A 26,606-nucleotide genomic window follows, 5' to 3' on the forward strand; every position below is an offset into this window, starting at 1 on the left:
ATGAAAACCATGAGCATTTTAACCAGAAAACTACCTGTAAATGCAAAATTTTACCCTAGAGTCTGTTTACTCTTTTGCATATAATAGGGGATAATGATAATTACCTCTCAGGGTATCGGGGGATGCTATTATTGGAAACAGAGTATTTAAAAGCACTTCGTAGAGCCAGTCCCATGGCCTAGTGGTTAAGATCGGCACACTCCGCCTCGGTGGCCAGGGATCGGTTCTCGGGCACGGACCTACACCACTCGTTGGTGGCCAAGCTGTGGTGGCAACCCACATACAAAATAGAAGAAGACTGACAAGATGTTAGCTCAGGGCGAATCTTTCTCAGCAAAAAAAAAAAGAAAAAAAAGCTGTTAAAAAATAAAAGCACTTTGTTACTATTATTACTTCTTTTTTTGAGAGTGACTCATGAGTCTTAGTATCAACTTTGTAGAATAATTTGGCAGAAAAGTTTAAGAGGCCTTTCTTTCACTCTGTGCCCACAGTTATCTACAACGCTCACCCAATAAGAAACGAGTAATGGATCGGAATAGATATTTCTTCAAAGAAGACATAAAGTGGCCAATAAGCACATGAAAAGATGCTCAAAATCATTAGTCATTAGGGAAATGCAAATCAAAACCACAAAAGATAGCTCTAAGGGCCTCTAAAGTAAAAAGCTTCCATCTCATCTGTGAAATGGGGCAGTTAACTGGATGATCTCATGCTGGTATCTGGCCCTTTAATTTGGTACTTTGGATGGCTGCTCTAACCACACTCTGAATGTTAGTTTCGGCTTTACAGCTGCCATAAGGGTTTGTGCTACAAACTAGCAACCTGTAGGGTATATGTTTTATACCTGCTTGCAGTTGCTCCTTTTGAGCTGTCACATGGATAAACACAAAAACAACCCCTAGTACATTATAAGTGTCTCAAAAGTTGTCATCTCCGCACCTCTTGGCCCTTTGCATAAGGCCTCTTGAAGAATCCTGCAGGCTCAGTAAATATCTGCTGAACTGGGTGGTTTGCCCCTTGTCAGTAATAATCATAGCCCAAAAAATACTTCCCAACAGAGTAGAGAGTTTTATGTCAATACCACTTATGAACAGGAGTTCCTTCAGGTACAGAAGAGGATAATTTCTCCAAAGTGTTTTCTAAAAAGTTCAGTATATTAAAATCCATTTTTCAACTAGCAACCATAAAATTAGAGCTTTGCTCTAGAAGCTGAGGGTAGAGGTATGTGGAAACGTTTATAGAATATTTTAAAATACACATACATACCCACATATAAAACTGTTCACATTCACCCATACACACCATCACTCACGCAGTTCAGTGGAGATGATAGAACTGGGCATAAACAAATAGCAGTAGTAGATACAACAGTATTAATGCTGGGGTAACAGGACTGTGGCCCCACTTCCTTCTGAAATCCTTCCCTATCAACAAGGAACAAGAGTCTAGGAAGGGGCCTTTGTGTCCCAGCTACTTGCTTCAATACTCTCATTTAGATGCAAAGTTCAAACAAGGCAAGTTTAGCTCAAAGAATATTAAATTGATTCACCACTTTATGAATTTAGAACCAAAGCATAGAAAATGACACAGCAGCTCAGCATTCAAGCACTGCCCATGACCAGCACCTCCTCGCTGGGTGGGCAGCTTGTCCAGAAAGTACACAGAGGAACACGTGAACACGTAGTCCTCACAGCCACATGGTGACTTATAACAAATTCACACTTGCTTAGACATAGTAAAACAATTATTAAATGAAGAAAAAAGAAATGTGCCCTTGCAGAGAATGGCACTGCCCACCAATCACAAACACGTGTACATATATAATCATAGGTAACACATACAAGCCTGAGGCTTGAGTTGGCTGGAACCAAGCTGAACTACCTTCTAGGACCTTCAGTGGGATTGAGCAGTGTTGTCTCCACATATCGCTGAGGCTCCTTGAAAGCACAAGCACTTCTCAGCTATCCCTGCGGCTCCTCTTCCTCATCAGGTGACAGGTAACAGCATGCACCGTGGCAGTTCTTTCATGTCTCAAGCAGCCAAACATCTGCTTTCACAACCTTGGCGCCAGCCAGGTAGCTGGTGCCTGTTTCTGAGCCCTGCCCTAGAGCAGAAAGGCAGGCGCATGCTTGACAAAGAAAGAGCCAGAAATATAAGAGATTAAGTTCTCTTATATCTTTAAGAAGTTCCCTGCATCCAGAAAAGACCCCAAAGGAAGCAAACAAAGCATTTGAAGTAGAGGTTTGAAGCTCTACCTGCACTCAGAAAAGAGTTCTAAGGAAGCAAACCAAACATTTGAACGGGGTGGGGGGCGGCCCAATGGTGGACATCAAAACTGGCATTTCATTGGCATTCATATAAAATCTATCATGATACATCCACTAATTCCTTTAAATCTGTGACAGTGGGACACAAAAGCAAGGCCCTAACCAAGATAATTATCCATCATAATCATTTTAATCTAGCAAAAGTTTAGCACTTGCATTCTGGCTACAAACTCAAAATCATCCCATGCAGGACACTGTGGAATGTTTTCCATTCACCATTACAGAATGGAGTCAAATGTAAGTGAACGCCCTACACGCTGCAGCTGGAAGTATACTCAGTAATCCCTGAGTCATCTGATCTTTGACTCGGGCTTCTCCATATCTTGAAGAAGGCCTAGAAGCCGCTGAGTGGTTTACAGCCGACTCAATTCAGCATAATTGATACTTACTTAAAGGAAAAAGCGATCATCCTCACTAGTGCTAACATCCCATTAAGACTAAAAGTTAATTAGGCTGTATTCCATAAAGTCAATTTGAGGCATTTGTCTCAATGGCATTATTGCAATTATTCCTCATCAAAATGAATACCACCTCCTACTGCGCGCCAATGTCTTGTGTAAACAACATCAAAAATCCAACTCACATTCCATTCTCCACCTGAGTTAAGTAGGATTGTGTTTACACAGAACTGAAAATGGATTCAGAGACGTTAATATGTTTAAAAGAAATACAAAGGCAGGTTTAAAATATCTTCTTTTAAGTTTCCAAAAACCAGGAAAATAAAAGCAAACTAAATAGCATGACAAATTTGATATATCATAACGATACCAGTAAAAGCCAAAAAGAGAAGCACCTATTAAAGTCAACTTATTACATACACTGGTGCCTGAGAATAGATATCACAAAACGCTGACTGAATGAGCACACAGCACAGCGTACGTGTGTGTGTCCTTGTACCCTCCACCTCCATCCCTCAGCTGGGTTTCCAACCGCTCCTCAGAAGTCTTGGGCACACAAAAGAAGCAGGGGTGCCAGGACACCCCCTGAGGACACTTCTAGTGACAAAGAACAGAAGCTGATTTCCCCGCCAAATTTTTCCTCAAGACCCAGAATTGAAACACATCAAACCAATGGCCTTACCCGAATTTAATTTTCAAATATTATATTTTATAAAATATGTTTATAAAATATATAGTTTATATATATTTTACATAATTTAATATTTATATGTAATTTATTTATATATTATTTATATATAATATAATATATTATTTTATATTAAATTATATTATATATTTAATTAATATATATAAATATATTTTATAAAATATATAAGTATGTTAAAACAAAACAAATGCATAAAAATCCCAAAGAAAGAGTGGTTTATCATACAGGCCTACATATCATATAGATATTGACCTTTAGTGACTAAATGTTAATATTGGAATTAAAACATTTTTAAAATTATGCTTCAGGAGGAATACTAAACTAGAATCATATTTTGTTACTACTCTTCCATTGGCATCATCAGTGGCCCAATGATATGACCATTATTGGGGGAGGGAGGTGAAGAGAGAAAGGCAGGAGAGACTGGCCAGGGAAGGTGCACCCCAGAAATGTAGACAACTCCCACAGAGTTTAACCCTCGACATGGACAGCAAGTGCTCTTTGAACAGTGATTCTCAAACTTGGCTGCACATTAGAAGCACCTGGGAAGCTTTAAATATCCCAATGCCTAGGCTGTCCCTGCCCCCTCCACCCTATCAAATCTAATCTCTAGAGGTGAGGGACCCAAGCAACAATGGTTTTTAAGGCTCCCCAGGTGACTCCAGTATGCAGTCAAGTTCCAGACCCCAGTGCCTGGTCTATAAAAAGCCTCTGGTGAAATGATTCCATGGTTAAATGCTGGTGATGACATCTGGCCATTTCTCAAGGAAAACAAAATATCGGTAAATAGTAGTGGAACCAATCATAAGCCAAGAGTTCAAGTTCCAAATTTGCCCCTCCTGATTTATGTGACTTTTCAGCAAATCAGTTGATTTCCTGGGGCCTCAATGTGTAGTCCTTTTAAACATGAAGAGGTTCTACACAGTCTGTAAGAGCCCATTTAATCCTATGGTTTGTACATACTAATAAATACTTGCAAATAGGATGGTTTGGCCAGGGTTGGAAAGTCGGAAGTAAATCAGGATCCCAGTTTTACTTATTTACTCTTTTTAACTTTCTAAGAGCTAGACCCACCAGTAAAAACTGAGTGAATTCCGCATATGTCAGGTGTCTTTTTCTTTCTTTTCCAAAATGCAGCTGCACAAACTCTGAATCCCAGTTAAACGGAATATGTTGATGAATTGTGGTCTGGCCAAAAACTTGCTTAACGTCCTCTGAAAAGAGAAAAGAAAGGTTGATTAAAGCAAAGAATATCAGGTTCTTCCTTAGAAAATGTGTTATTAAATGGATATTGCTACTTTCTTCTTATAAAAAGTAACACAACCCTAAAAACACAAACAAATTATAAACCCATGGCAGAAATAAGTCAGAATCCTCATGGAATCAGTCAAGAAATCAAAGGTAATAATCTCACCAAATAAAATAAAGTGAAAAAAAAAGTCAATTGACTTGGGTCCAAATTCTACTACCAATAGTAGCTAACATTTCTTCGGCACTTACCATGTGCCAGGAATTGTTCTAATGGCTCTATGTGTAAGTCTTCAGTGGTAAAATAGATATTAACTTAGATAATCTCTACCTCCTTACCAGTTCTAAATTTCTACATCTCTGTGTAAAGCAGGCCCAATAGAGTTCAAGGAAGGCTCTCACAACCTTCTAATCTAGACCAATAAATTATCCAATGAGAAATGATGTTCAAATGACAAAGATGTGACCAAAAGAAAAAAAACACAATTTTTTATACTATAATAAAATTTTAGACAAATAATATATAAATAAAAATGGCTTTCTGGCAATTTTTCCACCAAGCATTCTGGTGAAATAAAGATTCCTTTCTGCCAAGCATCCTGGCAAAAGAAATTTTTAATATAATAATCATAGGAGAGCTGCCAAAAACGACACTCTTCTTTTCTTGACCTCTCCCTCAATGTCCCATAGAATAACAGAAGATATTAACCAAATATTGGCATATCAAGCTAAGGCACTAATTTCCATTTTAATATTTATATGGCCTAAAACTGTAAATATATATACAAATTTAAGTTACTCAAAAATTAGTGAATGAATTTAAGATGTCCCTCACCCCAACCAACAATCTTATTTTTCCTATAATTAAAGTAACTAACATTCACTGCTTACTAGAGCTCTGACTTGAATTCCAAAATGTGTCCTTTGAACACTACGTCTAGAGCCTTTTCCACTATTCCATAGAGCTTGTCTCTCATGCAAATGCCCACCTGAAGTACTGAAATCTAGTCACTCTGAAGTATAGAGCCATATGTGATCCCAAAGACATATCTCAGCTCTACAAACTGTTAATCCTATAGACTTGCACTCTTAATAATAATGTTTTTTAAAAACATCTCTCTACAGTATGTATATGTTTGCAGATATGTGTAAGTACACATATTTATTGTATATCTTTTCTTTCCACATAGATTATCAGCACCTTGAGAGCCAAGACCATATTTTAGACATGTGCTTCTCCCAATATGGCAGGCATGCTGGTGGGCAGAGAGCAACTAACTACTTACTAAGTAGTGGCTGAATTTACATAAATTAGAAAGGGTTGACAACAGGCAACAGGTTAAGGACAGTGGTATTCACCCTTTGAGGCACTGTAGTTTCCACCTTACTGAGAAGCTATTTCAACAATCATTTCCTAAGATTTTAGTGAAGCGCATAAGAATCATCAGTCTTGCTTATTAAAGCCTCCAGCCCCACTCCTAGGCTGATTCAAGTCTATTAAGGGGCTGAAGAATCTGCATGTTAACCAGCATTTCAGGTTTTTCTGACACAAAGGTCGAGGATCTCATTTTGAAAAATATTGTCCTAAAGAGTTACAAAAGGGTTCGATTCACTCCTTATTATTTTTTAACTTTCGACTGAAACAGGCAAAAATCTGAAAGGAAGGAAGTAGGAAAGATCCTCCAGACCAGCCAACGTAATGCAGTAATGTATAAACACGGGCCGCTTGTAGGCTAAGACGACACGCAGGGCTACCATGTTGTACAATCCACTGCATGACATTCACTTCATGGCCTATTTGACTGGTGCTCCCTGGACCTGGACAGTTTACAAACTACATGACTCCGAGAATGTGGCCCCATTATCAGTTCTTAGCTGTTCTAACAAACTGGCTATTGCAAGAATGCCAGTTCTTAGCTAGCTAGCTATCAACTTGTAAGTAGCCCAGCTTATGAGCACTGTACTAAGCCCTATGGGAAGGGGAAGGGTGGTAGAAGACATGGTGCTGTATCCAAGTCTAATCCATCAGAAATAATTAAACAATAGAGCCAAACAGTATACTGTACTAGTGGCTAAACTTCAGGAGTTCCTCATGGCAAGGAAACAGAAGTTTAAGGAGGAAGGCACTTACAGAAGCGGAAGAAAAAGGATTCTTGGAGAAGATAAAACTTGACCTGGGTCCTAAAGGCTGTCTAGGATTTATTTAGATGGGTCTATGAGGGAGTTTTTCAGTGGAGAGCAACAACATGAAGAAGGGTTCATTTCTTTTGAAATGAACTAAGGGTCCAATTAGAGGGCTTTGGACCAAAGCTACCTGGGGTCACCAAGACATGACAGATCCTGCTCCTGAAAGTTACAGACATTGGCATCACTTGTCAGCAGCAAAAATTATTATTTTTAAACCCCAAGGACGTGATGCTACATTTATGGTGAAGAAAAAGTTGCTATGGGAAGAACAGTTGGTCATAGGACTCTGCAGAAAAAAAGACTTGGAGTTTTTTTGGTACAATTTCTACAAAATTTATTTTTCCCTCTCCTAACTTACCTAGCAGACGTTTATGTACTCAATTACCATAAGATTGCCAAGCCATTCTAATTGGACAAACTAAATGATATGTGTAAGAGAGAAGGAGGATTATTGGTAAAGAGGAAAACTACCAATACTTCTAATAAGTCATTCTGGAGCATTCATTTTCTGAAATGCTTGGTCTCTACATTTTTCTGTAGGTTCATGAATAGAAACAACATGGATAAGCCCAATAGTCACAATGGGTTCCTGGAATTTCTCCCCTCACTTCGGAAGACATTGTAACATCACCTCAGGTTAATATTCTTTTCTCCCTTTAGGAGGCACAAATAGCTTTCTCACTCAACATTTGATTGGTTAAGATTTTTCCACGCCTTGTGAAGCAACGAGAAATGAGAGCACTCCTCCTATCTTATAGCTGGAAAGTCAGAAACTAAAAACCAAAGCAATTTTCAAATTCTGCTCTATACTCTGGCTCCCATAAGAAATTCCATGAGCTTTACCATGAAAGACACCAGAAGTTAACCTTAGGGACATCCTGTCACTAAACCTTTACCATTCTCTGACCTTTCCAAATCTAACCGTAGTCCTGGAGAGGAAAGAGGAAACCCAAAATGTTCTAGGCTTTTAGGTTACTTATTTGGTTCAGTGAATTATGTATATAGCTACATATATAACTAGAAGTCATAACTCACCAGCTGACAGCTTTCAAATAAGCATCACTTGGCAGATTTATAGTTAACTTAGAAAGAATTAGAAGAAGGTCTCTCCTAGTCTAAAACATAAGGTCTTAAAATCTTACTCCCTGGCTGAGGTCTTATAGGCAAAGAAGCAAAACCGAATTAGCACTGGAGTACAAACGAAGCACTAGATATATATTTTGGATACTTAAAGTCATATTTTTCTTAGTTCAGTCACTCCTCCTGAAACTAAAAACAAATTAGAATGCTTATCTCGTAAAGTATAATCACAGTTATTTCAGTCTGTGCCAAATAAACTATGTTTAGAAGTCCTATGGTTCCCATAATATCACCAAATAATGGTGCTATTATTTAAAGCAAGACTTCACCAAATAAGCTCAAGGAACCTTTGAGTTTATTTGTGGGACTTTGCTTTCTCCACAAATGTTCCACCCTAAAAGTCTGCCCTTTTTTTTTTTTTTTAAGATGATGACAAGACAATTACAAAGTAGCAATTGTTTCTTTCCTAAATATAACCTTAAAAAGTCAACTAATTTCCTCTAATTTAGTAAATTTCCCAAGCTACAGAGTATGGTTGTAGTGGAAAGAGTTGTGATTTTTAAAAGCTGGATCACAGATGAGGTGATCTTGTGTAAAGAAAGTCTTAAGGCATACACTAAAAAACTACTAAAACTAATAAATGAGTCCAGCAAGATTAATACACAAGATTACAAGATTAATACACAAGATACAAGATTAATATACACAAATCAACTGTATTTCTATACATTGGAAATGAGCAACCCAAAAATGAAATTAAGAAAAACAATTCTTTACAATAGCCTCAAAAAGAATAAAATACGAAAGAATAAATTTAACAAAAGACATGCAAAACCTATACTCTAAAAACTATAAAACATTGTTGAAAGAAGACCTAAATAAACGGAAAAACATACTATGTTCATAGATTTGAAGACAATATTGTTAAGATGGCAAACCCCCCTAGCGATCTACAGATTCAGGGTAATCTCTATCAAAATTCCAGCTGGTGTCTTTGCAGAAACTGACAAGCTGATCCTAAAATTTATATGGAAATTCAAGGGACCCGGATTAGCCAAAACAATCTTGAAAAAAAAGAACAAAGCTGTATTTCAAATTTACTACAAACCTACAGTAATCAAGATTGTGTGGTACTGGCATAAAGACAGACATATAGACAAATGGAATAGAATTGACAGTCAAGAAATAAACCCTTATATTTATGGTCAATTGATTTTCAACAAGGATGACAAGATAATTCAACAGGGAAAGATTAGTCTTTTTAACAAATGATGCTAGGACAACTGGAAATCCACATGCAAAAGAAAGAAGCTGGAACCCTATCTCACATCATATACCAAAACTAACTCATGGAGCAGACCTATATGTAAGATCCAAAACTTTGAAGCTCTTACAGGAAAACATAGGCATAAATCTTGGTGACTCTAGATTAGGAAATGGTTTCTTAGATATGACACCAAAAACATACGCAACAAAAGAAAATAATATATAAATCGGACTTTATCAACAAAGTGAAAAGACAGACAACAGAATGGGAGAAAAATTTTGCATGCATCTGATAAACAACTCTGGAAAATATAAAGAACCCTTGCAACTCAATAATAAAAAGACTACTTTAAAAATGGGCAAAGGATTTGAGTAGACATTTCTCCAAAGAAGTCACACAAATGGCCACAAGCACATGACAAGATGCTCGACATCATTAGACATCAAGGAAAGGCAAATCAAAACCACAATGAGATACCACTTCACCCCCACTAATAACAAGTGTTGGTGAAGATATGAAGAAATTGAAACCCTCATACACTGCTTGAGGGTGCAGTCACTTTGGAAACCAGTTTGGCAGTTCCTCAAAAAGTTAAACATCATTACCACACGACCCAGCAAATCCCAAGTATATATCCAAGAGAAATGAAAACATATGTCCACACAAAAACTTGTACACAAATGTTTATAGCAGCATTATTCATAATACCCAAAAAGTTGAAACAACCCAAATGTCCATTAACTGAAGGATGGATAAACAAAATGTGGTATACCCATAACAATGTGATATTATTCATCAATAAAAATATAATACTGTTACAAGCTACAACACAGATGAACCTTGAAAACATTATGCTAAGAAGCCAGCCACAAAAGACCACACATATATGACTCCATTTATATGAAATGTCCAGAATAGGCAAATCCATAGACACAGAAAGTAGATTAATGGTTGCCTAGAACTGGAGGCAGTAGGGGAACATGGGAGGGGGGAGTGAGGATTGCTAAGGTATGGGGTTTCTTGTTGGGGTGAAGAAAATCTTCTAAAATCAACTGTGGTGGTGGTTGCACAGATCTGTGAATATACTAAAAAACATTGAATTATACATTTTAAATGGGTAAATTATATCTCAATAAAGCTGTTTTTAAAAAACACTGGGGCTATCGGATCTGCCTCTTACTAATGCGTGACATTAGGCAAATTACTGTGACTCAATTGTCTCAATCTGTAAAATAGGAATAAAATATCTTTCTTAGAGAGTTGTTCTGGAGTTAAGCATGGCCCATACAATGTTCTAAACATAGTATGTGACCATTAAAATGGTAAATCTCCAAAATCTAAAGTCTTTATAATAAAAATTGTTATCTGGGCACCAAATATTTACAAATGATACAAAAAAAAAAAATCAGGCACAGCGTGATTTGGAAATATCATAGGTTATACATTTCTCCAAAAGCAATAATTTTCCTCAAATATTTAAAATCCATCCTTCTCTTAGCTGATACATTAAAATTTTGAATGAAAAGTGATCAAAAACTAAGTAATTTTCTATTGTGTTTCTGAAAGTATGAAATTAAGAAAGATTAAGACCCTCCACTCTTTACTTTGAAGATCTTTCAGATACTAGAAATATTTAATTGGCAAATTACTTGCACATGCCATTAAGTGGTTAGACTGAATTTGTTTTTACAAATTCTATGGGCTCTTATTCCTTAACCTCCACCACACTATAATCTGAAATCATCAAGGTCTTCACTTATGCAAATTTTAACTTTCTATGTTTTTGTTTCCATACAGAATAACTAAATTAATGTAATTTCCAAAAGATTCACTTTTTGAAGCTGCAAATCAATGAACACGAGTTTCCCATTAAAATAAAAAAGGTTCATCAAGCTACATTATTTCAAACACTGAATCATAATATCGCTCTCATGGATCCTAAAAATTTCATTAATACAATAAACAGAAAAAGGATGTTTCTGTTAAACCCAAAAGTAATCCCTCTTGGAGGTAAAGGAGAGTTGCTGAAAGGCTGCACTTTATCTCTGAACAGCTTCACTGGGCTGCTTATTCTAACGTGTGCTAAATCCTCAAAGAAAGTTGTGGTTTTGCTCTAAGGGAAATAATATTCCAACCTACTGATATGGTTAACAACAGCTTATATGGCCATTGTCTTTTAAGCAGGGAGCAAAAGACAAATTGTTGAATTCGTAAGTTAAATAACATAATGGAGTAAGTGGATGTAGACCTATCTGTACGGCCACAGGCTCCAATATCAAGGTTGCCATTTCAAACCCTTTTGACAAGTGCCTTTTTATCTTAATCACAGTTAAGGGTTTGAAGAGGAAAGGAGTAGTCTGGCTACAATTCAGACTCGCTCAAAGAAGTTCTAGGGGAAAATGGGTGCCATTAAAACAAGAGTAAATACAGAATAAGTACTTCACACACGCAGCCCTTCTCATTAAAACTGAGTTCTCTATAAGCCCCTGTAAACTTTTTTGTATTATTGTTCTGAACATATAGGTACAGTGGTGGTAAGTGTCTTTCAAAAAACAAGCACAGACACACCGCGCACACACACAGGCAAGGTGAACTGAGTATTATTACATTGAAGCCATACACGGTGTTGGCATATGTAAAAATTAGGGCTAATTTAAAACTCTCCCAGTTCTGTACTTAGGGAGGGGTGGGACCACCCTGACATGAGGTCATGTGGCGTCCTAGAAAAGACAATCATCCTTCTAGTAGTGCCAGAAGATAAAGCTGTGGCTCCTATGAAACCAGTCACGTTCCCCTCTCTGGGCCTGTTTCCACAATCCATGAAAGAAAGCCATAAACTACACCAGCCATTGTTCAACTGCAGCGTGAACCACGTTTCCTTGGAGAGCTTGTTCAAAACACATGCTCATTTCCCAGGCCCAGAGGTTTTGATTCAGCAGATGTGAAATGGAGCCAGGGAGTCCACAGTTGTAACGCAAACCCTCACACGATGACAACGAGAACTCGTGGTCTGCCTTATTGATAAGAAGCATTCCTATTCTCAAATGTGATGGATCTATAAACCCTCAAGATTAATACACTATTTAAGTCACCATAGTGAATGTCGGTTAACAACAAGAAAAAAGGTTAAAGGTTGGCAGATATTTAGCATTCGATATTTATCTTCTATCACATGCATTACCCAAATCAACAGCAAAAGAGGCCAAGTGAGATGTTTTCAATCTGCTAGAAAAAGTTATTTTCAACTGGAGAGAATAAATCATTAGCAGTCTTTCACAATATCAAAAGTAGGTCAGTTAAAACGGTGTTCAGAGCAGACTGTGGTCACTCCCCAGATGTGTAAGCTTGCTTTAATCATCTGTTGTGTTAATTACTGTTAACTTTCCTTACCACTAGAGAAGAACACAACCAAAAAACACCAACTCTGAAATTTTTAAAGCAGTACAAAGAATCCTAATTCATTCTCTAAATGCAAGTATAATATCTATATTGTTTTAAAAACCAATTTCCTAAGCTAGCTTCCTTAGACGGATGTGATCAAAAATAATTTTCTTGCAAAAGCATTAACATACATTTAACCCTACTTACATGCTTCAAGAGCAGATGTACACCCACAGTGATCCTATATTAGTATAAAACTGTTTTATTTCAATTAAAATGTCTAACGATCAACCCCCAACATATACCTAAACTGTAATTTTCTCTGAGAACTTCCAATATGTTCTTGATTTTGTTTCCTTTATCAACCTATCAGTGCAAAAACTGCCGTGCAACTGTTGGAAGAAATCAGTCATTAGCAGCAAAATTACAGCAAATTTTCCAATTTAGAAAAACTGTATTTTTATCTCTCTCTCTTACTGAAAGAATAATGGTATAATTTACTATTTTTAAGTGAGCAGTAGAGTTTAAAATAGTCAGATTTTCCCAGTGCTTCAAGTTTTAGGATTTGCTGTTAGCCCTGTGTTCTCCACACCTTCTGTCCTATTCACGAGTTCTCTTCTCCATTCATCTTACACACACACGTGCGTGCACACATGCACACACACCAGGGGCAGAAGCCCCCAGTCCAGCCTCTCCACACCACAGTATTCTAAAGAACAGTTAACCTTCAGGCAGTAGTTAACTAAGGAGTGGCTTCACATGGTTATTGTGATTTACTCTCCAATTGACAGTATTCCTCCTTCTCAACAGGCCTTCTCTCCCCACCCCCTATATTTTTAAAACAGAGTGATGAAGTAGCAAAAAGTACAATATTTTAGCCATTTGAGCATGGACGATTCTCAAATTATCCCACCAAGTGGAAGTGCTCTCTGATACTACTATCTTTCAAAATTGAAGCCATTATGGTCAATCGTGCAAATCCGTATTTAGTGTTTCGTAAATAGTGGATTTTTGACCCAATGAACTGGAACAGCTTCTGAACAGTCTCTAGGATCTCAAACAAGACACTCAATACCCAGGCACGCCACAATTCTATCGATATTGAGGTTATTTACTTCAAAACTCACACTGTTCTTATTCAATATTCTTATTCTCTGTTGGAATGTATATAAGAAAATATATTTGGGTCCCAAAATAATATAAAATAAAATCTACTCTAGGGCAATAAGTTTCTTTCATCAAAATAACACATTTTTTTTGTGAAACACTAAAATCAGAATCATTAACAAAGAACATTCCCCAAATAATGCTCCTTCCAACTCTGAACCATTTTTCCTTTTAGTTATCTTTTTGAATATTTCATTTTCCAAGTGTCTTTACAAAGATAATAATAAATGACCTTCTTTCCAGTGACCTTAAAAAATAGTGGCTAAAGTTCTGTCCTCTTCTAGTCCAATGTTTATATTCCTCTAGCTTTTTATATTTAGTATTAAATTTGGGTGCTTACCTTCAAAACTTCTCATTTCCATACTTTTCATTCTCATTTTCTGCAACCTGAATCAAAATGACTAAAGTGGGTTGTTTCCACATATTCCTCATGTCCTCTAGCCTGTTGTTTGCCCAGAGAATGACAATTTCATTTTCATCACAGCAAGTGCTCCTGGACAAAATCTAACTGTGAAACCAGAAAGGGCCCCTCCAAACACCAACATACATGTCAGATAATTAAATAGAAAAGGACATTAGAAATCACCTCATAAGTTCTGTGGATTTTGTTTAGGTCTCACACATAAAAGAAATGTCTTGTTCAAATAAGTTTGACAAAGTTAAATAGATTTATTTCTTTGTAGGATTTCCTTTTTTTTTTTTTTTAATTTTGGCTGAGGAAGATTCACCCTGAGCTAACATCTGTGCCAATCTTCCTCTGTTTTACATGTGGATTGCTGCCACAGCATGGCCGCCAACGAGTGGTGTAGGTCTGCGCCCGGGGAACCGAACCCAGGCCGCTGAAGACGAGCACACTGAACTTAACCACTAGGCCATGGGGCCCACCCCATTATTTTTCTGCAGGACTTCCGAGAGCCTTAATAAACTAAAAATTTTAGGCTTTATGATTGTCTAATAGGAGAATCCTTTTTCACACGCTCACTACCATAAATAGGATACACCACTGTAAAGTACCCAAACTTACAATATTGTTCAATAGTGATGATTAAAGGACAAGAGGCCACTGTAGTTTCCAATAAAAGAGCAAGACTGGGCTAGTTTCTATTGGATTTCAGGCCAACTGACAGAGCTGAAGCGGTGAGCCAGCCAAAGCCTCCCAGTGTGGTACAGGGTATAGACTATCTCACTACTGAAGTTTTCTTAAATAAGACATATGTCCATCTACAAAAAGCAGTTCTAATCTTTTGGCAGATCACTGACCCCTCTGAGATTTGTTAAGAGCAAATACTCATTTAGACCAAATATTACTAAGAAGTGTGGCCATTCATGGACCCCCCTGACACTTATCCAGAACCCAGAGCCGAAAACCCCTGTCTTTCAAGTTCAATTAAAAACTGCAGATCCACACACACCACCACCACCACCACCACATAGATAATGAAATTGGGTGCTTATATTCACATACTAAAAATGATAACTTTAAAATTGCATATAAAACATTTCATAAAATTTTGTTCACTGTAATGAAAAAGATAAAGAAGTTAAAGGAAGAGAAAAACACGTAAGGCATCATGCAAATAAAAATTTTAGATTTCGACCTAAGGAAGTGCTATGGTATAGAACATACTTTGAATTTTCAGGGGTCTGATTGTGAATTTCACTAGACAAAAGTAAGATTCGGGTCCTCCTCTACTATTGAGCTAGACTATTACTGTCGCCTACTGCAGATACAACTGAAGAAATATTAATAAATAGGAATAGTCAATGTTAAATTAGCACCACGAAAAGACCGATGACAGGTGGGTGCACTAAATATATAGGATTAACGGTTTCATTCAATACACACACACATTTTCTTATAATTCATAATGAAAATGCTTTGTTCTCCCAGAATCATTAAATAAGAAACTTGGGAAAATGAAAGTCTTTGAAAAACCACCATTCACGACGTGTCTGCATCAACCTGCGCAGAGGCCCCTAAGTCCTTTCAAACCCCCACTTTCAGTTCCTCCACTGACAAAATGGGAGTGATCCCTGTCTGCTTCACAGAGGTCCTGGAAGCCTACACAATGATCACAGGCACCTCTGCCTCCGGCTTTGCTCCACTCCAATTAACAGAACAAAATCCGTCTTCTCCAAGCATCATCTGGGTCCTGTCCCTCTCCTCTAAAGGACCCTATGGACTCCCAATTGCTTCTCCTATCAAATAAAAACTGCTCAGAGGCCTGTGGTGGGTGCCCCATCATATGGTGCCCACGTCTCTGAAGCTGCACATTTCAATCAAGGGCCTCCTCTACGATCCTCAACCTGTAAAAGACCACCCCCCCGCCCACCACTCAGAATTCTACTCACATCAAAAGATAAAGCTTCCTGGGTAGAGCCCACGTCAAGGGCATTTCAACAAATGGATGTCTGTGTAACGGAGGCAACTTCCTACGCATACTGAGAATTCTAATCCAGGTACATTTTCCTAATAATTACTTTCCACTATGGCCATATAAACAAAAAATTAATGAATTTGCTTACTGTGCTTTACTTCTTCATGAAGGATTATTAAATCCCCCTAATGTCTGATATAAACTGAAACCACTATGGCTTAATTGGCACCTATCTAGGTTATGAAGGAAGGGCCCATCTCACAGAGCACAGCCACCACCAGAGGGAGGTAGTACACCATAGCGAATAACACCTGGCTGTCATCAGGCTGCGGCCCTGGCTCTACTACAGGCAACTCCATGACTGTGGCCAAGTTATGGAACCTCCCCCCAAGGCCAACTGCTCATCAGAAAAATGAGAATTATAATAGTACAGACCTCCTAGGTTGTGGGGATTAAATAATAAATTACATATAAAGCACGTAAGCTCAGGGGAGGGTATGTAGTAAGTGATCAATAAACTTAAAGATAAAAAGCACGGGAGCCAGCCCTGACGGCCCAGTGGTTCAAGTTCGGCGCTCTCACTGCTTCAACGGCCTGAGTTTGGTTCCCAGCTGCAGAACCACACCACTCGTCTGTCAGCTGCCATGCTGTGGTGGCGGCTCACACAGAAGAACTAGAAGGACTTACAACTAGAATATACAACTATGCACTGGGGCTTGAGGGAGGGAAAAAAAAAGGAAGATTGGAAACAGATGTTAGCTCAGGGCGAATCTTCCCAATATAAAAAAAAAAAGAAAGAAAGAAAAATACAGTACATCATATTTAAAAAAAAAAAGATAAAAAGGATAGTTACTTTCCTTCTCTCAAGAGATTATGTAAAAGCACATGATCCTGGAGCAAAACAAGCTCAGTACCCACTACCAGGTCCTTCTTCCTTTCCTTGGACCCGTTTTCACCCCACAGCCAATCAGGAGCCAAGTCATATACGATTCATTATCGGGATTGGCCCTGGTGGGGTCCAGAGATACGAGTCTAGTACAGGCCTCCATTACCCCTGCGTAGACTGTGGTAGCACCTCCCAAGTGACCATCACCTCCAGACCCCCACAGCTCCAAGCCCTCATACAGCCCAGATCACGTCACCTCAGCGTTCACAGACACTCCTCTATGTCTGCTCAGATAGCCCCCATCCCTCCTACCCACTTAGCCTGCTTTACATTAGAGATAGTATATCCTGACATCATATTTTATATTTTTTATTTGTTTGCTGTCTCTCTCCCTAAAATGTAGCTCTCTGAAGAGAAGGATTTTTAAGTCTTGTCACGGCTGTATCTCCAGTCTTACAACATAATAAGCATTCAAGAGCTATCTCTATCTTTATGTATTCTTTTATCTCATCCAGTTAAATGGCTTCAAACACCATGTATTTGCCGATAACTACCAAACTTCTACCTCCCAAATTCCATACTCATATATCTAAGCACCTGTTTGATATTCTCACGTAAACATCCAATAGGCATCAAACACATCCAAAAGTGAGCTCCAGCATTCCCTCCATCACGCCCCCAACAAGCCTGCAGTCCTCCCCATCTCAGCTGATAACTCCACTCTTCCAGTTGATCTGGCCAAAGACTTGGGAATCATTCTTGCCGCCTTGCTTTCTTCCATAGCCCATTTCCAATCCATCAGAGAATTCTGTTGATTCTCTCTTCAAGATATCCCTACCCTCTCTCAGGTCCAAGCCACCATGATCCCTCACCTGGATTACTGCAATAGCCTCCTAACTGTTCTCTCTTTCTACTCTGGCCCCGCTATGATCTGTTCTCAAAACAGCAGCCAGAGTGATTCTGTTAAAACATAAACTAGATCATGTCACTCCTCTGCTAAAAAAAAAAATCCTGCAACAATTTCCCAGTTCTCTCACCATCAAAGTCCCAGTCCCAACCTTGGCCTGCAGGGCCCTGCTGGGTCAGATCTGTTACCTGTCTGAGCTCCTCTCCTACCAGGCTCCCCCTGCCTCACTCAGTTCACATGGGTCCTCCTTGCTGTTCCTCAAACGTGCCAAACGCACTCCAGCCTTCAAACCTGGGCAACGGTCGTTCCTTCTCCTGGGACAGTCTCTCCCCTCCTCCATCCCCATATCTATATGGCCAATTCCCTCACCTCTTTCAAATTTGTGCTCAAAGTCACTTCTCAATGAAGCCAATCCTGAATACTCGATTTAGGACAGCAGCCCCCTCCCACATCTATTCCAGTACTCCTGATACCTCTTACCACGCTCTGCTTATTTCTTCCATGTCACTTATCTCCTGACAAACTATATAATTTACTTATTTATTACGGTTGTTTATTTTGTTCCCTCTGCCTGGAACGTAAGCTCCATGAGCGAGGAAATCTTTGTTTTATTTACTCATGTATCTCAAGTGATTAGAACAGGCTTGGCATATAACAGTTGCTCAATAAATGTCTGCTGAATTAATTTGTTGGATAAATGAATATATTCATTGAATGCCTGAAAAAATTAATCTCTTTCTCCAGATAGTCAAGGTTATCTTCAGTGGCACTCCAATCTACCTTTACAATTTTATTTTGTACTCCTCCCTAAGTTCCTGCCATAGGAACTCCCTGTGAGGCCCTGAACCCATAGCCCACCGTGCCCCGTCCACTCTAAGCCTTTGTTTACATGGTCTCCTCTACCTCAAATCCTCCTCTCTCCACCCCACCTCCAAGTCCATTTTGAACATTAACACCTCTGTCTGCATGAGTCTGACACTTTTCATGAACTTCCTGTATATCCTAGGATGTTCTCCTCTTTAAAAGATGGACGAAAAATGCTGCACAACCCATTAGCAATCAGGGAAATGCAAATTAAAGCTACACATTGAGATATCACTAAAATAAAAGTCACTGATAATACCAGGTGGTAACAAAGAGGTGGAATAACTGGAACTCTCTTATACTGATGGTGTGAATGTAAACTGCTACAACCACTTTGGAGAACTGTTTGGCAATATCCATGGAAGCTAAATATACACATTTTCTATCACCCAGTAATTCTACTCCTAGAAACGCCTACACATACGCCCCCCCAACCCACCCCAAAATATGTAAAAGAATGTTCAAAGCACATTATTTGCAGCAGCCAAAACTGGAAATATGCAACTATCTATCAACAACAGAATGAATAAATAAATTAGGAGAGAGTCACACAATGGAATATTATACAGAAAAGAAAAAGAACAAAGTAAATATACACACAACAAAAACATGGATGAATCTCACAAATAAAATTTAAGCAAAAGAAGTCAGAATGAAAGAGTACATTCTATATTGTTCCATTTTTATTAAAAAAGTTTACAAAAAGGCAAAACCAATGCATGGTGACCGATGTCAGTTGTTACCACTAGGACTATGGGGCAGTAACTGAGAAAAGACCCATGAAATGCTGCTATCATTCTCTTTCTGATCTGGATGGTGACAAAACAAGAATACAAACTGTGCAAAAATTCACCATGTATACTTAAGATTTGTGCATCTTCTGCATGTATGCTATACTTCAATATACTTTTAAAAAGTAAAAGTAAAAAAAATCACTATCATATAAAATAGGCTAAAAATGCAAACGAAAATTTTTAGAACAAAATATTTTTTCTCTACACATACAGAATCACAAATTATTAACCAGAATTTCCAACTTATACTGATATCCTGTTATACACCTGTTGATATCTCAAAATATACTTATAAATATCAGGTATCAAAATAAGAAAACACGGTGAGAACAAGAATATTGGAGATACATTTTCCCTCAAAAGAAATAGGAGACATAATGAACTAGATATCAAAGGCACAAAATTGGCCTAATCAAGATCTTTTCATTGCAAACACGGGGGGTGATCTAGACATGAAAATATGGTAAACACAAACAAGGCCTCAGAGAAAACAGGGCAGAGTTTCACTGAAATGTGACACTTGATTATCTGCCCCTCACGCCATCCGATTTCTGTTTAGTGTGCATCGGAATCAGCGTTAGTGGGAGCATGAACACTGCCGGCTTGTTGACAAACACCACTGCTTACCGAGCTTAGCCATACAAGCCCTGCTTCAAACAAGCTCTTATGTGGAAACCCAATATGTAAACAGCTAAAGAGTGTAAGTGCTTTCCTTTGATGAAATGCAAAGCCGGGAGACATGGTGGATCTGAGGCCACTCGCCAGCCTCCCCCGCAGCCCATGGGAGGGCCCCAGATGAACCTCTGTATCGTGTGAAGATCAGGCTCACCCCATGACCACAACTGACTGAGCCAATCTGGGAGGTAAAAAAGGAGCCCTTCCTTCCTCTCTCACACTCCATGCTTACCCCTCCCAAAGATGCACACCCAGGTAGACACCTTTCTGAAATACAAAGGGTCATTCTTAGTGAAGGATTTGCAAGGAGCTAAGGAAGTAACCAGAGGTAACTGTGCCATTGTGTAGAGCTCAGCCTCATATGAACAGCCAGGCAGGTCATAGGTCGGAATTCCCTTAATACTGTGGGTTTATGAGACCAGGATTGACTAGGTAAGTCCTCTTTTCTGCCCAACTCCATTTTTTTTTTAATTTCTTCAACCCCATTATGAGTTTCCTGGAAAATATACTTATCGCTAGCTTCTTCTAAACTTACCTGCTGTCGAAACTCCTTAGGCTGCCATGTCCCTCACATGATTTTGCTTACTTGAACAAAAGCCTGTTATACACAGCACCCACCTCCACTGGACGAAATCTACCCTACCTTATGAAAAATGTTAAAAGTCAGCTATTATTTTTGCAATTTGATGGTCATTTGGGTATCTTCTTTGTACTGTGCATATCTCTTTCAGTTTAATCCTAAACAGGTATTAACAGCTCAGAAAAGCCCAGGCTACATTTTATGATACCCACAGAGTGAGGACTCCATCAGCTCATCATAAATGGATACAGGACATACCCTGGCATATTTTGTGAGACAGGCAGACCATGGAACAAATTACCCGCGGAAGGCAGGGTATTGGGGGAAGGGCTGCACATTCTTTTACAGTAGTCATATACAACTGATGACGTAACCATAATTTTAGCTCCGTGGAAGCCTCAATTTCTTATTTCAGTCTCTATGACTTCAGAGATGGGACACTGTTCAACAAAGAACAAATGGTAAGCAAATTGCTGGCTAACTGGCCAGTGGTTAAATTGCAAGTTTAAAAATAAAGGGCTTCCCAAAGAATAAGAATAAAAGAAGAAAAAGAAAATCCTCCTTTGTTCTCTCAAGTTCTTTCTTTTAGTAACATTATTTTTATAAAGGCCTTTGTTTTCCAGACAGCACCTTTATATGCAGATCTTTTAATCCTTACATGGTCCTGTAAGGTAGGTTGTTATCCTGATTTTAAAGATGATGTTAATAAGGCTCAGAAAGTTGGAAATGACTTGCCCATCAACAAACTGCTAGTAAGCAGCGGAAACAGAATCTCACACGACTGTTCTTCATTCTACAGTTCAGATGACTCCCATCTCCTACATCCTGCTTCTTTACCTGTTCTTTTCTTGTAATCACACTAAAACACACACTGCTCCCTGCACTGGTCAAAGTCTCTTGTTTCTTTCCTCCACCTGGCCAGTGGTGTGGGTGGTGCCAACACCGCTTGCCACCTCATGCCCATGGTGGGAAGACTGATCAGAGTCAAGGAAAACATCTGAAGTCCATTCCTCAGTCCCCCCATCTCCAAGCCAGCTCTCTCCCATTCCTCCCTCCAGACTTGCTGCAGAAAGGAGGAAGACGAGAGAGACCACACCTGTGCTGAACTCACTCAAACTTACAGGGTGTTCTTTGTTCATCCCAAGGAAACGCTATCATGTTTTCATCAAACTGGCTTCCACTGGTAAATCAACGCCACCACAAGCTAGCTGCTCATGTATTACTCAACTATTTTAATGGGGACATTTTTTATTGGTGTTCCACTGAAAAGTTGTGGTTATAGTGATGCTAAGAGGAATTAGGTGATGGAAAAGGAAAAAACTAAAATTAATTCCAGGAATTTTTAAATATTAAATAATCCTCATGAAGTGTTAATGGAAAGCATCTGAGCTGCTAGATTATATGAAACAAACCAGGCAAATACATGTGTTTTGCCTCTGCCCTGGCTGATCTAGCCTTAAATATCTGTCATGTCAAATGGACACGGAGGAATGGGTGGGGGAGGAGGATGTCTGCTAGAATAAATCTATCATACTGTCTTACCTATACTTTATGTAGTTATCTTCACTTCTGATAAGGAAAATGAAGACCTGAGAGGATAATTAACTTGGCTCAGAGATAAAAGTGGCAGAGCTGGAAGGAGCTAAGTCCCTCCAATTCCAGAACCATTCCAGAATCATTCCAGAACTATTCCAGAATAGATGATGCTCTATTCCACCATCTGTATTTTCCCTCCATCTGTACATTTCTCACAATCCATCAAATAAGACAAGCCCAAGAGGTCTGAATGAATTGGAAACTACAAATAAAGACGTTTAAAATGGAAACATTTGCCATCTCCCCTGAATGCACAATTTGTATGCCCAAAAGGGCTCCTAAATTCTTGTACAATGCTCTCTATAGCAGGTTTACATACGCAGACAACACGTACTGGAGACCACATGGTCCAAGGGAAACGTGGTACTTTCTGTCAAATCCATCTTCAGGAGCCAGTTTATTTTTAAAAAAGAACTTACCACTGCCTTACCACTTCCTGGTCTTCCCTTTCTTCTAATACTTAAAAATCCTCAGGGTTTTCTACAGCTTTGCAGCTAATCCCCCTGAAGACGGTTCTGCTCTTCAAAATAAAGACGGCAGCAGCATAGCAGGCACTGCCAACACAGGCTGGGGGGGCGGGAGGGACGTACTGTTTATACGAACAAGGTTCTTCATGTACCACTCTGAATTACCATCTTGTGCAGTGCCCCTGGCCTCAAGCTACTCCACGAAGACGAGGTAAAGACACAAAGTACTGGGTACATGAGTGCCTTCTGTTCTTGGGCAGGTTATTAACTTCTTCATTCTCCCAGTGGAAAGCACTACTGATTGTGAAGGGAATGAACAGAAGCCCTGTCTTGCTCTCACATTCTACGACTCTTGTGAAAAAGTCATGCCGTGTCCTCCCGCACCTTAAAACTAAATCAGACTCAAAATTACTACATCAAAACTTATTTTTTCAAATAGGAAGATGTTTGAACTGAAGCCCCAAAGCACTGAGATAACTTTGTTTAAATGGATATGCTAAATTCTTAAAAGCATTTCCATACACTTCATTCCTGAAAAAAAAAGCTCCCACAGTCTGCGCTTACTTAGGCGCACACACATTCACACTCCTTACCAAAAGTAACTTCTCCTTTGCCAGCTTTGTCAAACAGCTGAAAGGCCACCATGAACAAAGCATCCGGGGCACACAGCACAGATTCAAATGCTACAAATTCTTGAAAGGATATTAATCTGCAACATAAAATGAACACAAAGCATAAAGTCAGTGGCTGGTGGGAAACAAAAGCAGACACAAATATACACTAAAGAAAAAAACAAAATGAGAAAAAATAAAACTCAAAAACACTTAAAAACACTTACCATTCCTTTCATATATCGTCGACTGAAATAATAATGTACAGAATCTAAAAGACATGACAGGTTTGAGGATATGGTGACACATTAAATGAATTATAATTTCAAATGTAACTGTTTTACCCAATGGATCATTTTTGTTTCAGGCATATTGTTAGATTCAAGAATTAAAGTTTAGATGCTTTAGATTAAGATGTGATTGTGTAATGGCAAAATAGAGCAGCTTTGTCATTCATTAATACCTTTATACACCATTAAAAAATGATTCACAGAGATTCATTCATTACTGGTATCTACTGACCACATGTGGATTGAACCAGTGGTGATATTGTGGGGTGGGGCGTGGAATACAGATAAATCAAACATGAAATGTGACCCCAAGGAACTTCTAGTCTGGCGAGGCAGATAACACTGGTCTAGAAATAGTACACAAAAAGAGACAAATCATAAGACAGAGAGCAACAGGATAACAGAATTCTGGTAAGAAATCAAAGAAGGCTTTGCAGTAGAAATAGAACGGAGCTGTGTCTTGAAAAGTGAGTGAAATTTAGGTATGCGGTAATGGGCATAGAAGGGAGAGTACTTCAGGCAGGGGACATGCCTGCAGAAAGGCAGGTGCAAGAAAGCTAGCGAGTGTACGAGGAAAACGGAGAGGAACTGATTTTGTCTGGACAGAAGACTGCATAAAAGAGAACACTGTGAAATGAGATTAGAAGTATAGGACCAGAGATGGGCCTAAAGACAAGAAAAGACTCTGGTCATTCTTCTCTAGGGGGCAAGGAGTGATTGAAAGTTTTTAAGCAAGATCATGACATGATCAAATCTATCCTTCAGGAAGAGCATGACAGACCACAGATGCTTGTTGACTTCCAAGAAGTAAACAAATTCACAAAAGCTTTCCTAGAAATGTTCTTTGTCACTATTTTGTATTTCAAAATTTAAATGTCCAAATATTCCAGTGATACATTGAGATAGTCTAAGTCACTGGAGGATATACAGGGAGGAAGAAAACAGAAGTGTTTTCCTATGTTTCACTGAACACTTAATTACTTCTAAATATTTTATAGAGAGAATACTTTTTTTTTTTGTTTTTTTTTGCTGAGGAAGACTCACCCTGAGCTAACATCTGTTGCCAATTTTCCTCTTTTTTAGCTTGAGGAAGATTTGCTCTGAGCTAACATGTGTGCCAATCTTCTGCCACAGCATGGCTGACAAGTGGTGTAGGTCCACACCCGGGATCCGAACCTGCGAAACCGGGCCGCTGAAGCGGAGCCCGTTGAACTTAACCACTACGCCACAGGGCTGGCCTCAGAGAGAACACATTTTTATACAAAGTGTTCCCAAGTTAACTTAGCTGTTTCCCAGAATGTCACCTGATTATAATAATGTCACAAAGAAAGGAAAAACTCATGGTGTGTTCAATACACTACATGTCATTCACAATTCAAAATACATCCTTATGAATGCATGGAAACATTCAGGAACAGCACGTGTTACAGAAGAATATTTGCCCAGAACATTTTATCCTCTACTCTACAGTCTGTCTCACTGAGAATCTATGGGTAAGCAAGACTAGGGGTAGGAAGGGATAGGAAGGGAAGCAAATTTGAGTCAAACATTCCTAGCTGGCCTCAAGGAGTTTACAACCTGCTGTGGGCAGGGGAGGTAGTCATGTGCATGTACAACCCAACAGAATGCAAGAGCTGAGCATCAAAAGAAAAAGAAGAAATAAAGCACTAAGGAGCACAAAAGGAGGGGTGATTTATTCTGACTAGAAAAACTGGGGAATGCTTCAAGAAGGTGTAGCATTTAAAGAACAAATTTTAAAGTTGAAAAAATCTTAGAGACCATCTACTTCAACCTCCTCATTTCACTTTTGAGATAAGCAGAAGAAGTTAAAGATTTGTGTAAGGTGAAGCAATTGGCTTCTGGCATTTTGGCCTAAAAGCCAGGTGTCCTGGTTTCCATTTGAGATAGAATTCCAACTGACATGGGAAGACGGAGAGAAGAAGGAAGGGTAGAGAGAGGTCATTCCACACTGAAGAAAGAACAGAGCGAAGTACAGAGATGACGACAAATGGGGTGCGCTGTGTTCAGAGAAGGACATATTACCAACCTTCTATCTAATAGGTCATGAGGAGGTAAAGAGTGGCTTGACCTGTAATGCCAGCTACCTATGGAGCACCTTAAAAGCCAAGTCATAGATCCTAACTTTTTTGCAGGAAGAAGTCACTGAAGGTTTTGGGGTTAATAAATGTCAGGTTCAGATCTTTGTTTTAGAAAAGGAACTGGCATGGAAGATGAATTTAACAGAGGAAAGACGAGATGTGGGGAGACAGCCTGACAGCTAGGGACAGCAGAGGTCTAAACCAGAGCTGGAGCATGAGGACTCAAAACTGTATCTCTAGCCGGGAAGGCTAGAGAAATACAGTTGAGACAGGAATAACAAAACTTGGTAGCAATTGGATGTCAGAGGCTGAAGGACAGCAGAGGCCAAGTTATTCCCAAGACTTGTAAGTTGGATAAGTGAGTGGCATGACAATATCACCAAAAGGATAAAGAATAAAAAAGGCAAAAGAGAGAAGGGACTTGTGAGAGAGTAAGACCAATTCTGATCACGTTAAATTTGAGGTATCAGTTAGACACTGAAGCCTGCCGTCCAGCAGGAAACCAAAAGGACCAGTGTAGAACTCAACAGAGAGTCTGATATGGGTTGAACTGTGTCCCCCACAAAAACTCATGTTGAAGTCCTAACCCCCAATGCCTCAGAATATGACCTTATTTGGAAACAGGGTTGTTGCAAATGTAATTTGTTAAGATGAGCTCATACTGGAGTAGGGCAGGCACCTAATGAAATATGACT

The 26,606-nt window shown here is 39.0% G+C and overlaps 1 protein-coding gene across 2 annotated transcripts in view; it reads right to left on the minus strand.

The window, feature by feature from the left end:
- Nucleotides 1-26,606, minus strand: part of SLC25A13 (solute carrier family 25 member 13) — a 192,063-nt gene that overhangs the window by 87,694 nt on the left and 77,763 nt on the right. For both annotated transcript variants that reach the window (XM_058525909.1, XM_058525900.1), the window contains exons 4-5: nt 23,505-23,620; nt 4,509-4,648 (exon numbers count right to left, since the gene is read on the minus strand). In XM_058525909.1, the coding sequence (XP_058381892.1) occupies nt 4,509-4,648; nt 23,505-23,620 (256 nt within the window). The remainder of the gene's footprint in view (nt 1-4,508; nt 4,649-23,504; nt 23,621-26,606) is intronic.

Source organism: Diceros bicornis, chromosome 3, assembly GCF_020826845.1.
Source record: "Diceros bicornis minor isolate mBicDic1 chromosome 3, mDicBic1.mat.cur, whole genome shotgun sequence".
In the NCBI taxonomy this organism is placed as follows: Eukaryota; Metazoa; Chordata; class Mammalia; order Perissodactyla; family Rhinocerotidae; genus Diceros; species Diceros bicornis.